Below are 17690 nucleotides of genomic sequence, written 5' to 3' on the forward strand. Positions count from 1 at the left end.
TTAAAAGATATGGCATGCAAAATTGTAAACCAGGTGACACCCCTGTGGCTAAAGGAGACAAATTTAGTCTTGAGCAGTGTCCCAAGAATGCTTTTGAGGAAAGAGAGATGCAAAAGATTCCTTATGCCTCAGCAGTAGGGAGTCTAAAGTATGCTCAAGTATGTACGCGTCCGGATATTGCATACATTACTGGAATGTTGGGTAGATATTTGAGTAATCCTGGATTAGATCATTGGAAAGCAACCAAACGGGTCTTACGGTATCTACAGAAAACAAAAGACTACATGCTCACGTATCGGAAGTCAGATGAGTTGGAGATCATTGGGTATACTGATTCCGATTATGCTGGATGCAAAGATACTATGAAGTCAACGTCAGGCTATGTCTACTTGTTGGCTGGAGGTGCCATATCCTGGAAGAGTGCTAAACAGTCCCTCATAGCATCTTCCACTATGGCTGCAGAGTTTATAGCTTGTTATGAGGCATCCAATCAGGGAATTTGGCTGCGAAATTTCGTCACAGGATTACGTGTAGTGGATGGCATTGAAAGACCACTCAAATTATTCTGTGACAATAAGTCAGCAGTCTTATATTCCAATAACAATAGGAGCTCGACCAAATCTAAACATATAGATATCAAGTTCCTGACTGTTAAAGAAAGAGTGCAGAATGGACAGTTATCAATAGAGCACATCGGGACAAACTCCATGGTTGCGGATCCGCTTACTAAGGGATTGCCACCCAAAATGTTTCATGAGCATACTGCTCATATGGGTGTCGTGTTAAATGATGTATAGTTTTTGTGGGAGTTTGTTATTTTAAATGCTCTTATGATATTTTTCAGTTATTAAGGATTTAAGGATATTTTATGCATAAATAAAGTTTGGATTTATTTGCACTCTAATTTTGGTATGGTTTGATCTCATAAAATTTAAGGTGGACCAGTTGGAAATAGGCATGTTTTGGTCACATTACATGAAATTTTCATGCTACACATCCACATCATAATTCATGTCATTCAATTGCATTGATATATGTGACCATTGATGGGTCGAGTTACGAAATTGTAACAAAGGCCGCTTTGATCCTATATTGGTGTAATTGATGGACCGAATTGGTTGCAGATACATTGTGATAATGACAGTAAAGTTGAGCTCATACGGTTAATTGCAAAATATAATTATAAGGTTACACATATAGTCCAAGTGGGAGATTGTTGGATCCTTAATCCAACATTGGACTTATATGTGAATAATTATGTATTGCAAACTGTCAATTAAGGTTAAACCCAATTAAAGTGATCAAATATAGTTTGGGTTTAATGTATCTAATAGGATGTGGGCCCTTTTATGTGTAGAAACTTATGGGCTCCTATTTCAATGATGGGCTGAAATAGGGCTCCAAAGGTAACAGGAATGTTACCTATAAATAGGGTTATGGTCCCCAGGTCACAGGTATCGTTTTAGTTGTCGTATTCCCTAATACCACAAAATACCTCTTCCCTGATATCCCATCGTCAGGAAAGATACCAGAGAGAAACTAAAGGCCTCTCTCAAAGGATCGGTGAATACCTGTTGACCTGGAAGGCCACCCCAAATCTCTAGGAATTCAAGTATCAAGTTTATCAATATGGATTCAGGTACGCTTCCGCTATTTTATCGTTTATTTATTTCTTAATAATCGCCATATAGTTCTTGGGTTCAATAGGTGATGGTTTTCACCAGTGGTTAAATTTAGATAACCACCCTTACACAAATGGCTCAGTGTGGCAACGTTTAGATAGGGCTTTAGCGAATGAGGCTTGGTTGGATTTGTTCCAGGCAACAAAGGTCTCCCACTTAATGCGCGGAAGGTCGGACCATGCACCATTACTAATTAAGTGTGGACGTCCAATAGGGGCATGGGTTGGCGTTCAGGTTTCTCAACGTGTGGAGGAGGCACCCCAATTTCCTAGAGGTGGTTCGAGAAGCATGGAGGACACCAGTAGAGGGGGCGGAATGGCAAGCTTTCATGGCAAACTGATGAATACTAAGGTGAAACTTAGAAGCTGGAATGCGCAAGTGTTCGGGAATATATTCCAGAATGTGAGAGAGACGGAGAAGGACCTACAGCAGAAGGAACGGGAGTTCGACTTGGTGCGGGACTCGGCTTTGAGAGCTGCACTGGGAGAAGCTCGGGCCCACCATGCACGGGCTCTAGCTTTAGAGGGGGAATATTGGAAGCAAAAAATCAACAATTAGATGGATTCAACTGGGGGATGCGAACACCAAATTTTTTCATGCTGTAGTGAAACAGCACCGGTCCATGAATTTTATTACTCGGGTGAGAGGGGAAAATGGATAATGGATAGAGGACGAGGAGGGGATTAGGAATTCAACCACTCAGTATTTTGCAAAGTTGTTTGCTTCAGAACGAGAGGGTAGATCCGCACCTGTGTTAAATGGTACTTTGCCTTCTATGAGTCAGGAGGACAATGAGTTAATGCACAGGTTGCCAACGTTGGAGGAGCTAAAGAAGGTGGTGTTCTCGATGCTAATGGATAGTGCGTCTGGCCCGGATGGTTTTGGTACTGGGTTTTATCAAGGATGTTGGGACATCATTCATGAAGATTTACTACTAGCAATCTAGGATTTCTTCAAGGGAGCTCAGCAACCGAGGGGCTTCACGAGTGCCATGATCATTCTCATCCCCAAGGTGGTGGGGACGTCCCAATGGAGGGAATTTCGACCTATCAGCCTCTGTAATGTCAACTCTAAAATTATCTCGAAAATCCTGGCCAATCGGCTTCACTTGCTGCTCCTAAGGCTAATCTCACCTTGGCAGTCGGAATTTGTTCCAGGACGAGGTATCACTGATAACATCCTCCTGACCCAAGATTTGGCACTGTATATAGACAAGAGGTTGAGCACACCAAACATAATGCTGAAGCTAGATATGGAGAAAGCATATGATAAGGTGGAGTGGACCTTCCTTATTTTCATAATGAGGCAGTTTGGCTTCTCAGAGTAGGTGATAGACTTGATTTTTCGAACACTGTCCAATAACTGGTTTTCAATCCTGATCAATGGCTCGCCAGCAGGTTTTTATAAATCTTCCAGAGAGGTGCGTCAAGGCGACCCACTGTCGCCGGCTTTGTTTTTCTTAGTTGTGGAATTCTTGGGGCATGGGCTGTAACGATTTTTACGACCAGAAGGTGGACAGGTATTTTGGTCGACAGGGTCCCGAGTACCCTATTTGGCCTTAGCAGATGACATTTTGATTTTTGCCCGGTGCTCGAGTGATGGATTATAGGCGTTGGGGAGTGTTTTTGGGTGTTACCAGTCGTACTCCGGACAGAGGATTAATGCAGGTAAGAGTTCTTTTCTGATCTCGAAGTGGGCGTCAGAGGAACAATGCGCAATAGTGACTTCAAAACTGGGCTTTCAACCACAGGGGTTCCCCTTCACCTACTTGGGGGTGCCCATTGTGCGGGATCGAACTACTTGTGTATTGTCTGATACGGATACCAGTGTATCCCAAGGGCGGGCATCAGGGGAGGCATCCTCAGAGACTCGAGTGAGCGGGTTGTTTGTGCTTTCTACAAGGAGTTTGGTGACAAGGAGATCCTCATCGCCGAGAGCTTGGCACTACTTCAAGGTCTTCAATTATGTCAAGAATGGCATATCCAGAATCTCCTAGTGGAAGTTGACTCACAGGTTTTGGTCCAGTTGATCCACTCAGGGCGGGTGTCGAATTGGCCTCTATGCAACACGCTGCGTCGGATACGTCATCTTTTTGCCTCGTTGTCTTCTTCAGTGTCACACATGGGAGGCTAACACTTCCTCTGATATGCTGGCAAATTTGCGGTGGGGGACGGATTTGTTCTGCATGTCTCCTCAGCAACTACCGAGTGAGGTACGAGCATCTGTACTACTTGACGCTAGAGAGTTCTCGTTCATCCGGCACCATCTTGCATTAGCACCTTCGGGGTAATGCTCTAGATAACTGTTTAGCTGGAAGCTTTCGTTGTAATCTTATTCTTGTTCTGATCTTCAATAAAGTGGTTTTTTTGTTTTTTTTTTTTAAAAAGTTCACTATTTCTAACAGAGATACAACTTACTACATAAAACTTTTACTATACATAGTCCAATAAATACAACTATTTCAGGTCAAACATCACTAATTGTTAACTTTGATTATTACAGCAACTTCACCATCGTGAAATTCATTTGTTTTGGCCAGTTCCTCACTTGATGTCCAAGTTTGTCGTATCTAAAACATGCACCAATTTTTAAATAACATAATCCAGTATGAATTTTGTTACAGGTTTCACACTTAGCAGCTACGCATCTCTTCTTGAAGTGTCCATTCTTTCTTTTCTTCCTCCCTTTATCCTTCATAGCAAGTTCATTTTCACTAATTTTTTTATGTTTCCCTTTAGCATCGCAGAAACTTATTTCACCCCTTTTAACTTGATAGTTAGGAATGTCTTGAGATGCAACTTGATTAGTTGAATGTACTAATTCAAACTTATTCCGCACCTCTTCTGGGATTCCTTCGTATTTCTTTTTCAGTTCCATGTTCTTGTATAGCAGCTCAATTTTCTCCGTATATTCTTGTTTCCATCGTCCTTCCCAATGGTCAGCCAATTTCTTTTGAAATTCTACCTCTTTTCAAAGGATGTCTATTTTCTTATGCATATCTCCCAAATTTGTCATATTACTGATTCACCTAAATTCAAATAATAGCCTGTCAGGCAAATCAAAGGATCGAAATGAGTAACTAATTACAATTGGAAACTCCAGCCAAATAACTCTTCCGTTCTTTTGATTACAGGTCACTCAGCAAACATGAATCTTAACTTTTTCCTACCAAGGTAGACGAGAAATCTAAACACAAGTACTTACTCCTATTCTTGGGTCTTCCCACAAAGATTATTATTATCACTTATACACAAAACAAAATACAAAATCATATTTTTTAAAGAAAAAGTTCCATACCCCAATTCACTCTCCATTATATACTCACGTACAAAACTAACTTAACAAAAAATCATAACCTCTTACCTCCAATAGTACCTTTTACCATCCTCTATCAGGGCGGCCATTCTAATTTCGCTAAAATTCGCATATAAGTGTAGAACCCATATTTTTGTCCCCAAAATCTCCATACATAATCCAAAACTTGCAAAAAGATAGGAATCAAAGCCAGGTTCCTATGTGACATCGCAGAAGGGTAGGAAATAGACAAGGGTAGTCAAGCAAGAGTTAAAATAAATTCAAAAAAAAATACATATGTAACTGTAATCAAATCGCAGCAAAATCAAGGAAACACAGAACAAGGATACACATGTATAGAAGAAATGAAACAGGCCTGCAATACTAGCACCTTAAACTTCACGACAACTGCAAAGTTAGCCATCATCCTTAAAAATCGTAGCCAGACATGTACGAGACTAGTCCATGACAGCACCCATTGATCCACTCTCTTTGATCAGTTTAATTTCAAGTCCAATATTAAAATCTTTCGCGCCTTGACCTTTGTCATCAAAACTTACCTCAAGTGCAATCGAGATATCGACTCTCATCCTACGGCTCTCCACTTTTTGGTACTCGGGTATAATAATCAAAATAAAATAATTCACAACTCAATCCGGCTGGTCCTAAGAGTAAATTACTTACATTTGAGATTCCTACCTGATGTACATACCTATCTTCTCCAAATATCATGATGTACTTACATTTTAATCTTTTCTTATTTACCCTTTTATTTTCATTTTTTTCAATAATGTCAGCACCGTGCATAGCACGGGTATTCACACTAGTATATATGTATATGAAAATTAATATTTTAATTTGAGTTTTCTCACTCCTATGTAGTATATCTAATTGAAAAGTATTTGCAGGTCAATTTGTTATTCGGATTTTACCCATTTTGTTTATGGATTTATGCTAGGATTGTATTATTCGAATAAATCTCCAAATTTAAAGAGTCGTATTTTAACAGAGTTGTTTCTCAATCCTACTTACACCTAGGTTTGTTATCTTTCAATTTTTTTATATGTCAATCCCGTTTATCTCATTCTTTCGATTTTGGAAATAAATTTTACAAACTAAGCTTATCATGTCTTTGATTATGATCTCTTATCATATCTTTCCATCTTCATCAACTTATTTCAATTTTCAAATCCCTACAAAGTTGTTGATTTTAAAACTTGGACATTCTTTCGATCCAGAATACATAAAACAAAACAAGGCTTTTAAATCTATTTTATCATCTTTTCATCCCTATTAGCTTGACCTCTTCTCATTCCTATTCGGTACTTTCTCTTAAAGACTTGCAAAGACTTACTTCCTTTGATCTGGGATTTGCAGCATAGTAGCTTTGTCGAGAAAATAAATAAAGGCCATTTTATGTTCAACGCATTCTAACTGGAGAATATAGGTATTGTATTGACCAATTAGTATTGATTCCTTTTTCTTTCTTGTAGTTTCCCTCACATTATCCAAAGATGATTAAACCAAAAAAAAACATATGGGTAAACTTAAAACAATTTATCAACGTAATTATGGGCTTTGTTGGAGTGGCCTATTTTGAAATATATAGATGTTAAGAACCATGACGTTAAACATTATACTCTTGTTTTGTTGAATTGGCCAAACAGGAAGTAAATGTAGTTGACATAAATGCTTTTATGTGTTCAACTATGTTTATTGTGTTTGATTTGGTTTTTATATCGCTTATATATTGAGTTATTGAAACATAATGGGAAATCATTTGTTAATAATGCAAGAAGTATCTTTATCTAGGTGTTTCGTTGAATAATAGTTGTGGAAAGGAAACAAATGCATACACTACTTCATGAGGCATTGTTTTTCAAGTAAAGGTGATATATCCACTCTTTAAGTTCAATACCGAACTTGAACCCGAGATAGAAATTTTGGTTTTTTTAATTTTTCTTTTTCTCATTAATATTGTACAACTTAATCATGAAATACAAAAGAAATTTAATATTGATCATTTTCCACCTTTCTTTCTTTTTCTAAACAGATTCAACAACACATTAGTTGTTTTGAATTTAATACCGTAATAATGCAATCTCTCAAGGTTTTAGATTCGTAATTTGTCATAACATTTTTTGAATGTTTCGTTATGTTATCTCAAAAGGTAACATTTCTCGAAATGGTAATTATAATTCTTTTGTTGGTAATATATATCTATTTATTGTCTAAGCCTACAAATGTAGTTTGCAAAAAAAAAATATTAAACCTTTTATTATCTAATTAATTTAAATCATCTAACCTTTTATTGCCTCTGTTGATTCAAATTATCTAAACTATCTACGCTTGTCTAAATTTGGATAATTAAAATAATCTAAATTTATTCAATTAGATATAATAAATTTATTTAACTTTTCTATTTTCATTTAAGTTATATATTTAAATTTATATATTGTTAATTCAATTCATTGTTCACTTTCAATTGCAAATGAATTATACTTTGTTTTATGCTTCATGCATCATGAAAAGAATATTAATTTTTCTTTGGTCAATTTTCTTAGTTAGTCCTTCTATAGCATATACTACATACATGCTTCAACATCTCATTTTCATGTGTGAGAAACAATTAAATCGTACTTTATGATTCATGAATTATGAAATGAGTTCTTTCTTTCTATTTCACACAACTACAAAACAAATCCAAAAACAATATTTGTTTCTCTTTGTAATTATTCTTACCACCTTCACAATTCTTACGATTTATAATTCATAAATCTGAAAACAAGATTAATAAGGTTTTGCAAATATTCTTAGCCCCTTTTTACTATATACTCAAGCAATTAGATCATGAATCATGAAAAGAGTTCATACTTCATGATTCATGAATCATGAAAAGAGTTTTTCCTTTCTACTTCACAAAACTACAAATTGAATCCATGAATTTGTAATTATTCTTACCAATTATTATTAACACTTTTGCAATTCTTGCACAATATTTGATTTTCTTTGCAATTATTCTTGGTCCTTTTCTTTGCAACTATACCTGAAACTATAGGATGAAGTCACGTGATAAGCAGTAATACATTAGAAAAGGAAAAGTTAGCTCTTATACATGATCATTTCCTTACAATATCTTGTTCTATTAATTTTATCATATATTTGCAATGCTTTTTAAAATCATAAAAGAAATGTAAAATATTTATTCATTTCTAATTTTCCAACATGCAAAGTTATAATCTTGTATTCGTCCCTACTAAAAATTGTTCTTAACTGTGTCATGATAGTCTAACCAATACCAGTTTTTAAATTTAGGCATGTATACATCAGTACTATATTTGTGCAGCATTATTGGGTATGATACTTTCTTCTTCTTCTTTTTATGCAGTCATCGCTAGCAATAATTATAGCTGCATGGTTAATTAGCCTTGAAGTTATTGAATGCAAGTACTAATTTCTCAATTTAACGAATGCTATGTAGTTGTCTTAATACAAATTACAGTAAAACCTCTATAAATTAACAATATCGGAGTTATACAAATTCTATTAATTTAAAATTAATTGATAAATTAATAATTTATTAATTTATTGAGTGTGCTTACAATTCAAATAAACACTCGTTTAATCGACTAAATTTTTATTTTCTTTTTATAAAATATGAATTATTCTAGTAATAAAAAGATGTTAAAAGTCTAAATATGTAAATTACCTATTGGATTATCAAAATGATGAAAATGGACAAGTTTAGAGGTCTCCGGTTTAAAAGAGATTATTGCTAGCATTACTGAAAATCATGCTAATGATGAAAGCTAGAGATGATACAGTAACTTTGGAGCCTATTACACAAAGAGAAGCACTTAAAGCATTATGAACTCTTTATAATTTATTGCAATATGAGAATTCATGTCCAAAACATTTAAATACAATAAGGAAAATTAGGAATGAGGTTTGGATAGATTTAAATTTCAAGATAAAACAAACAACAATAGACTTATGTGTTCAGAAAAATATGATATGTAATTGTAGTGCATTACTAATTTATGATATGAATGGGATCAAAGGGTTATATAAGGTTTTCAATAAAATTATTAATTTAGTTGATTAGCTCAAGTCGGGATCGAAAAATTATTATTTTATAGAGGTTATTAATTTATCAAGTATTAATTTATAGATGCTTTACTATATATGTATAACCTAATCATTATTTATAAATGGGTTTTGCTAACAACACTCGTTAAACACTTAAATCACACTCAACTTGCTATGTGAATGTATGTTAACCATTATTATGCTCTTTCGCATTTATATACTTTTTCTAATAAATTTTACTTTATAGTTGAATTATATCTTATTTGGGCACTCCTCATTAGATTGACCCTTAATAAATTTCACCTTTCCTTTTCTTAGACTCATACTTGGTGGACTCGATTTTTATCAATTTAATAGTCCAAATTGTGCCATACTATCTTACCAAATGGTGTGGCACAATGTGGGTTATTAGATCTTTAAAAATGGGGTCTATATAAATTTTGGTTCTTTTCTTAATAGCCAAAACATTTTATTTTATTTGGTCTTCCATTATTTTGTAATATTAATTTTTAATGGTTAATGTATATACTCATATTTTTTATGCTTTTCTTACAATAAAAAATAATTTCATGCTTTCTTTTTTATAATTCATTAACAACGTGGGTTAACGAGTATTGTGTTAGACAAAATCACTGAATTTGGCTCAGTGGCCACCACCAAAGCCAGTAAGGCTTGGTGGAATGGGAGGCCAAACTTTATCTCCCATCATCTGTCACTTATGTCACTATATGTGACCTGTCACTTTAAGTGTGCCACTTTAATTGGGTCAGATTATTCAATAGCATTGGGTCAAGGCAACTTTTATAAGCGGGACCTAGTTTACTGTTTACTTGCACCAATTTCTTTCAACTGGAATTCATCTCTCCTCAAAACAACTTATAATTGAATGATTGTTGTGCTGTCTTCCGCCTAACCATTAATTTTGCCTTTATCACCAAAATGGTACAAACCACTACTTTTTAATGTATCCTTACGTGACCTTCCAAAAGTAGCCGATTCTAGTTGTCTACAATTTGATGGTCCTCCCAAACTCATACCAAAAGCATGTCTCTTTGCTGCGACAGGTCTTTTAACTTGGTCCAGTGGTGTGAGCTGATCAATTGGTGGAGGAACGCGGCTGCTGGGGTCTGGCCTTTGAGAAGAGGTCCTGGAAATTGTACAGTATTCCCTGTGTTCAATTATTTAGCCATATTTCAGGAATTTAATATTTTAAAAATAATAATTTGATTGTGATATTTATACTTCTCTTTTCAATTTTTACTTTCACAAATTCAAATTTTAAATTTAAATAGTAACATGTATATTACTAGAAAGAAGAGTTATATTGAAAAGTGGGACTAAAAGGTGTTTTGACTTTTTCAACATGATAAAATATTTTAAAACATTCTAAAATGGAAAGTATAATACTTTTAATGAAACGGAGGAAGTAATAGTGCACGAGTGTTAGTAGTAAATTTGTGCCCCCCGAGGAAGATGCCGATAAACAAATTAGGGATAGGCGGTGTCAGAGGTTAGCAAGTCGGGTTTCGCCTGATTTTGGGAGTCACAGTAAATTTGGCATTTGATGAAGTGACACTATAGGCTGTGTCTCCTGCAATGTTTTGAAAATCGGATCGGATCGACCGGTTGAACCGCGAACCGGCCATGACACCGGTTCGATTTTATGTTAGGGTTGACCATGCTAGAAAACCGGTAAAAAATCGGTCCAACCATGAAACCGGATTGAACCGGTTTTTTCCGGTTTTCGAGTTTTCCTCTTTTTTCCTTTTTTTTTTTTTTTTACGTTTTGCAAAATGTAGCTTTCAAGATTCGAACTCATGACCTATGTAATAGAAGACCAATATTATAACCGTTGCACTATCACATCTTATTAATTTTTTTTATAACTTATTTATATAAAACAAACACTCATATTTCTTTGTTCCATTTTTCTTATAAAATCTCATCCTCTCATGACTCTTTCTTTTTAATCTTCAACTCTCTCTCTCTCTCTCTTTCTCTCTATCCTCTTTTCTTTTGTCACTCCCTTTTTAATCAAACATCTTTATTTTTAATTTATTGATGTTTTCTTACATCTTTTAATTTTATTTTTGTCCATTAAATTAAAAAAGTTAAAAAAGAATTATTTTTTTTAACCCAAATTATTTAATGCCACAACCACTTACTTTTATCTCATTTTTTGTTTCTTATCAAATTTGCATTTCTATTTTCGATTCTCTTGACTTCTTTCGAACTCCAAACTTTCTTTTTTAAATTACAATCTCTAAATCCCAGAACGTAAATTAAAATTTAAGTTCACAATATCTAAATTCTCATAGACGTGAATTTTGTATAATTTCAAAATATTGTGATATTTTTGGGTTGGATTTAAGATTTTTTGGTAGATATAATTGAAATTGAGATGAAATTTATTTGTTTTAACTTATAATTCAAAAATAAATAATTTATTTTAAAAAATCCAAGTTATTCAAAAATAGTAAACTTTTCATCATGTAAAGTATTAAATTAGTCCATTACATGTCTTATTTTGTGCATATATATATTTATATAAATTATATTTTTAAAAATTCATTGAACCAAGGTTGAACCGGTCCGACCGGTTGAACCTCGACCCTTTCACTTCACCGGTTCAATTAACGGTCCGATTTTTAAAATATTGGTCTCCTGGGCATTGGGCAAGGCTTAGGTGCCGAACTCCCTGGTCTCTGCTTCCGGGCAAGGAAACAAATTTTTCTTTGGGTGTTCCTCTTTCAACTTTCAAGAGAGCAATTTGTTTAACATAAACACAAGTGGATTGCCTTGCCTTGCCTTGCCTTGGATTGTAAAAAAATAAGTGGCAACAGTAAGACGCCAAAGTGTAACAATTGCACTAAGGCTTGCGAGTCAAATTCAGCTTCACCAAAGTGTAAATCACATGATAAACATTATTGTCGGCACAAGACGACTCAGTTATTCTATAAATGATGTGAAACACAAGCTTGTAATTGATTTTCAATTTTATCGTCACACATCGTAGTGAACAAAACTTGTAATTCTCAAATAATTTCTTGGCATGATCACTAGGTAGATTAAAGTTCAATCTATCTTTTAATTTTTTTTGTTAATGACAAACAATTTAATATAGTTTGGCTAAAATAATACTTTGTCACTCTATTTATCAAACGGGTCTAATTTCTTCACGAGACTCACGCATCAGGGACCATAAATTAAAAATTCATATGAAACCAGGGAATATGTACAAAAAGTGGGTCAAAAAAATGCCTGCTCCCGTGCTGACTGTGCACGATAGCAAGCTATATTTAAAAAAATAAAAAAAATTGGCCGTAGGCTGCCGTGCACAGTCACCACGGTAGCTTGCAATTCTGCCGTGCTGGTTGGGCACAACAGGTATAGTTTTGTGCAATGAATTTGTTAGACATACATTTGACAGGCTTTTTTTTTATATATTCTGAGAAATTAGCCTACAATTACTAACTGGAAACCTACAATAGATAAAGAATCTACCAAATTAACTTTGGTCACAAATTTGAACATAAACTAAATACCAGCGGCATTATAATTGGGCAATTACTAAACTTATGGAACTTGGTTTAATTTGCTTCAATGATTGAGTCATTATCTCTTTTTCCCCGTTTCAAGACACTAATCCATATAACAATTTCCCCCTTCCCGCTCCTTTTGTTTACGCCTCTTTGCCGCCACATTCTTTCATATGGACCAGGGGCAGGAACGGTTGCAGGAGCAATCCTTCCTGAAGGTTATGTGCATTTTATACACGACGTAACTCTGTTTGTACATAGTATAACTTACTTTTCATAACGTGTAATTTTAGAACAAAATTTTATGAGTCCCACACATATTAAAAATAAGATATAGAATAAGATTTGAACCGTATAATTTTTTTTAGCTAAATTTTGACGGTAAACTGTCGGTAACGATTGCTTCCTGCAACCATTTCTGAAACAACAGTTCCTGCCCCTCTTCCCTTTCGTATATTTTTTTGGCTGGGGTCGTATCTTTGCTGGACCGTTCCCAGCATTCCCAACTAGCGGGCCATTTTTATGGTGATCAAGTTTCTACGTGGCACGTGGTTTGCATTAGCAGCCAGCTTTGACCCGTTCAAGATAGATTTTTTGGTGCCTCTCTCTATCTGTCCTGACCAAGCACTATTGGTCTTCTCACACTGGCTTTCCACCGTAGCTAATATTTCCTTTGCCTCTTTATCAATTTCCGGTGAAATTTGGTCATCAGGTAATATGTCTATTGACCAGTAGTCTTATAGTGCTTAATTTTGTTATTTTTCACATTAGTTCCACAATAGTTCAAAGCTGAAAAAGTCTTTTCACGGTAGCCAAATCCAATTTTCTTTTGCCTATTTATCAGTTTCCTACGAATTTTCGGGTGTTTCTGTTTCTTATTGATTTGGGTCCATCAGGTAAATATGTCTATCGACGTTCAAAGCTTGAGCTCTCCATCTATTTAAGCAGCTCCAACGTCAAACAATAACAAGTTTAGCTACTCTTTTTTACCCTACGTTTCCAGTGCACTAACCACGGACCATGTTGTTTGCTTGTGCTATTATTGCTCTTATTATTCTGCTTTTTAGCCACTGGGTATATAGGTGGAGAAACCCCAAGTGTAACGGGGCATTACCACCAGGTTCGATGGGACTACCAATTATAGGAGAAACAATTCAGTACTTCACCCCTTATGCAAAAGATGATGTTCCACAATTCTTGCAAAAAAGAGTGTCTAGGTATATAAAATCCTTTCTCTAATCTTCTATCTCTTCTCATTCGCAGCTACCAGGCACAAAATTTAAACTTTGAACCGGACAACGAAAAAAACTCTAATAACCCTCTCCTGACTATTGTGCCAACTTTAGTATCTCAGTGGTTATCTAACCACTTCTTAACTAGCTATAACATATATATTTTAACAATATTACAGCAGTAGTATATAAATTAAGAGATGATATTTGTCTTTGTAACATATTATCATGTCATTTGTAACATAACATCATCAGCAGTAAGATATATTATGTTACCCTTTTCGTCAACTCCTCTAATATTCTTTTACATGTTATTTGTGCTTTGTCTTGTCTTTTCTTTTTTCTTCTTTGGGAATTTTCAGGTACGGGCCAATTTTTCGCACGAGTTTAGTTGGGCAGCCAGTCATTGTATCAACTGATCCTGAAGTCAACTACCGTGTCTTCCAGCAAGAAGGTAATGCTTTCCAGTGCTCGTATACTGAGAGTGTCTTCCGGATAATTGGGAAACAAAGTTTAGTTGTCCATCATGGAGAGTTCCACAAGTACCTCAAGAACTTAATCTTGAAGCTTGTTAGCCCCGAAGCCTTAAGAGAGAAGCTAATATATGAAATGGATGGCAACACTCAAAAATGTCTAAGTTCTTGGAGTAAACTTGGAAAAATAGATGCTAAAGATGGAACTGCGGAGGTAAATTAATTAGCATTCTACTATTTGATTATATTAATCAGGATGAATTCAGACAATACGTACAGAGCATTGCATGAAAGGTAGTAATTAACAATCTCATTTTTCACAGTTGGTATTTAAGCTTGCTGCCAAGAAGATACTTGACTATGAAGAAAGCAAGGCTCAGAAAAAATTGCGAGACAGTTATAAGGCATTCATGGATGGCTTTATCTCATTTCCTCTCAACATCCCTGGAACAGCATTCCATGCTTGCTTACAAGTAATCAATTGTTGTTGTTGTTCATCATTTGGAATTCTTTTTATATTGAAAGATCGATGTTCATTATACCAAAAAAAAAAAAGATATTCATTATAAATATATAACTAAGTAAAATGTAAATGCTTTCATATATGCTGTATCAGATTGAGTGAACTATGTGATTTTCACTTTCCAGGGACGTAAGAAAGCAATGAAGGTCATCAAGAACACCTTTGAGATGAGGCGCTCATGCAATGACGCTACGAAAGTCTTTGTGGACCATTTACTTAAGGAAGTAGAGAAAGAAGACACTTTTTTGAATGAAGAAATTGCGATGGACTTGGTATTTTTGCTTCTATTTGCTTCCCATGAGACAACTTCAACTGCAATGACTTTGGCCATGAGGTTTCTAAATGACCATCCAGCAGTTTTAGCTGAACTAAAGGTCCATAACTTTACAAAACAATTTCTCCAATTGTTATCTGTATTTACCCTTTAATTGTCCAATTCTTGTCCAACTTCAATACTTAAAGGATTAATATTATATATACACTAACAGTGTATAAACTATCATCATTGGATGTTTACACTAACAAAGTATATAAGATTACCCCATACTTAAATAGATGATCATTTTTTGTAGAGAGAGCATGAAAATATTCTTAAAATGCGAGAAACTGAAGATTCTGGTGTTTCATGGAAAGAGTACAAGTCCATGATTTTCACGCACATGGTACGTTAATCAAACTTTTCAATGTATCTAGCATTTCAATCGTACAGGGAACTACACCATTTAGATCTTAAGTTTTGTTGTCTGCCGTAGGTTATAAATGAAACAGTTAGGCTTGCAAATATTGCCCCTGGGATTTTTCGCAAAGTGGTCAAGGAAGTTGAAATAAAAGGTATACTTCAATCTATCATTTGGCATCTTCTTGAAAATCGTTTATCGCACTTTCTTTATTTTGGATCCGCGATGCCTTTCTCCTGGGAAAAAAAGAAAAAGAGAAAGAACTCTCTTTGGTAACTACTTGGGTTGTGCAGTTTTGCATGGGAATAAAAATGTAGAAAATAAATAATTTGTTTCCTTTGTTCTTCTTTCCTCCATTATAAATTACAGTTCTGACTAATAAGTACGAATGATTTACAGGGTATACGTTTCCTGCTGGTTGGACGCTAATGGTTTGTCCATCATCTGTTCATTTGGATCCTCATCGATACAACGACCCCCTTGAATTTAACCCATGGCGATGGGAGGTAATTTAATCATCGACGGATTCGAGTAATTTACACAAAAAAGAAAGATAAACTTACAGAACTAAAGTTATACAAAATCAAGTGAAAATAATTAGGGTTTTTCCTGCTTTGATTTCAATCAAAAGGGCCAAGAATTACATGCGGGATCGAAAAGTTTCATGGCATTTGGTGGCGGTACGAGGCTTTGTGTTGGTGCTGACTTTGCAAAGTTGCAGATGGCAATTTTTCTGCATTATTTGGTCACAAAATACACGTAAGGATTTCTAAATCACAAATCCCAATTAATATCTTCGCTTAAATATATATAGAAGCTAATTGTAATATATTATAAATTGATGTCAACATAACTTCATCGGTTTTTTAATATGCATGATTGCAAGAAGAAAATGATAACTGATCAAAAAGCTTGTATAATTTGAATTTTCAGCTGGACAGTTATCCACGGAGGAGAGACAATCCGGAAACCTGGTCTTCTTTTCCCCAGTGGATTGCATATCGAGATTTCAGAGAACGAATAGACTTTCAGCTGGGCAATTCTCCAGTGAATTTACCTTTCAGAAGTGTATTTGTGATGTAGTAATTTATTGTTTGTTGCAAAGTTATTTAGTTTGCTTACGACTTTGGGTTGTACTACGTTATAAGTGCCTAATAAGCAACATTTTAAGTTGTGTCTTTCTTGAAACTGGGGAGAGCGTTGTCCTTTTTCTTTTTTAGTTGCGTTCCTCTTCTCTAATTATTGAAGATTTTATAATAGTTACAGTTTGAGCTTGGACTAATTATTTTTCTTCAATAAATTATTACGATGATTTTATTTATAAGGATAAATCAAGCCAAGAAAAAAAAAATAGATATATATATATATATATGCAGTATGTATTACTCCTTCCCTTCTGTAAAGTTTGTCACACTAACAGTGGATATAATTTTAAAATTGATGTTGTAGCCTCTAGGGGTGGCAATTCGGGTCCAAATCAAAATCAGGGGCGGGTCGGGTTCGAACCCGCCAGAAAATCTGTTGACCCGAACCCGACCCGTCAACCCGTGACGGGTCAGGTATGCTGACCCGAACCCGAAAATTTCAGGTTGACGGGTTGGCGGGTCGACCCGAAATGACCCGAAACTTAATTTTAATTTATTAATTTATCACTGTAATTTCTAATAAAATCAATTTCTCACAAAACTAATTACATAATCAAGTAATAAAAATTTAAATAAGTAATTCCAAACCAAATCTAAAATAAATTAAACACCGTAAAAGTGTTTTATCCCAAACAAAATATAAAATAAATTAAAACAGTATAAAAGTAAAAAATAATATAATATATTATTTGTCCAAATATAATAATTTCAACTTCACACAAATTAAATAAATTCATTTATGATTAAGTAATTAATGCCTTTGAAAAAAAGAATAACTTAGGTTAGTTAGATAAAATTATTTTTATATTTATTAAATTATTTTTAATTCGTAAACGGGTCATATCGGGTCATATCAGGTCACCACGGGTTGACCCGAAATCGACCTGTTTTCTTTTCGGGTTCCTCGGGTCCAACCCGATTCTGACCCGAATTCCCAAAACCTCAACCCAAACCCATTAATTTCGTGTTAGGTTCGTGTCGTGTTTTCAGGTCGTGTCGAAAATTGCCACCCCTAGTAGCCTCTCGTATCGTGAAA

At 34.9% G+C, this 17690-nt stretch overlaps 1 protein-coding gene across 1 annotated transcript; it reads left to right on the top strand.

Moving 5' to 3' along the window:
- The first annotated feature begins 13615 nt into the window (after window positions 1–13615).
- On the top strand, window positions 13616–16728 carry LOC113759736 (cytochrome P450 87A3-like). Its single transcript, XM_027302306.1, has 9 exons — window positions 13616–13821; window positions 14199–14523; window positions 14633–14782; window positions 14958–15206; window positions 15405–15494; window positions 15585–15663; window positions 15909–16015; window positions 16141–16268; window positions 16443–16728. Exons 1-9 carry the CDS (start codon window positions 13625–13627, stop codon window positions 16531–16533), a joined length of 1416 nt encoding a protein of 471 aa, XP_027158107.1. The 5' UTR covers window positions 13616–13624; the 3' UTR covers window positions 16534–16728.
- Window positions 16729–17690: the final 962 nt, after the last annotated feature.

The sequence above is a fragment of the Coffea eugenioides genome, chromosome 2 (genome assembly GCF_003713205.1).
Source record: "Coffea eugenioides isolate CCC68of chromosome 2, Ceug_1.0, whole genome shotgun sequence".
Classification (NCBI taxonomy): Eukaryota; Viridiplantae; Streptophyta; class Magnoliopsida; order Gentianales; family Rubiaceae; genus Coffea; species Coffea eugenioides.

What these genes read in the sequence shown, in the direction of transcription:
- LOC113759736 (XM_027302306.1), top strand. Translation starts at nt 13,625, where the DNA reads ATGTTGTTTGCTTGTGCTATTATTGCTCTTATTATTCTGCTTTTTAGC. An exon ending in CTAAAGATGGAACTGCGGAG is followed by an intron (nt 14,524 to 14,632) that starts GTAAATTAATTA and finishes CATTTTTCACAG; the next exon opens with TTGGTATTTAAGCTTGCTGC. An exon ending in CAGTTTTAGCTGAACTAAAG is followed by an intron (nt 15,207 to 15,404) that starts GTCCATAACTTT and finishes CATTTTTTGTAG; the next exon opens with AGAGAGCATGAAAATATTCT.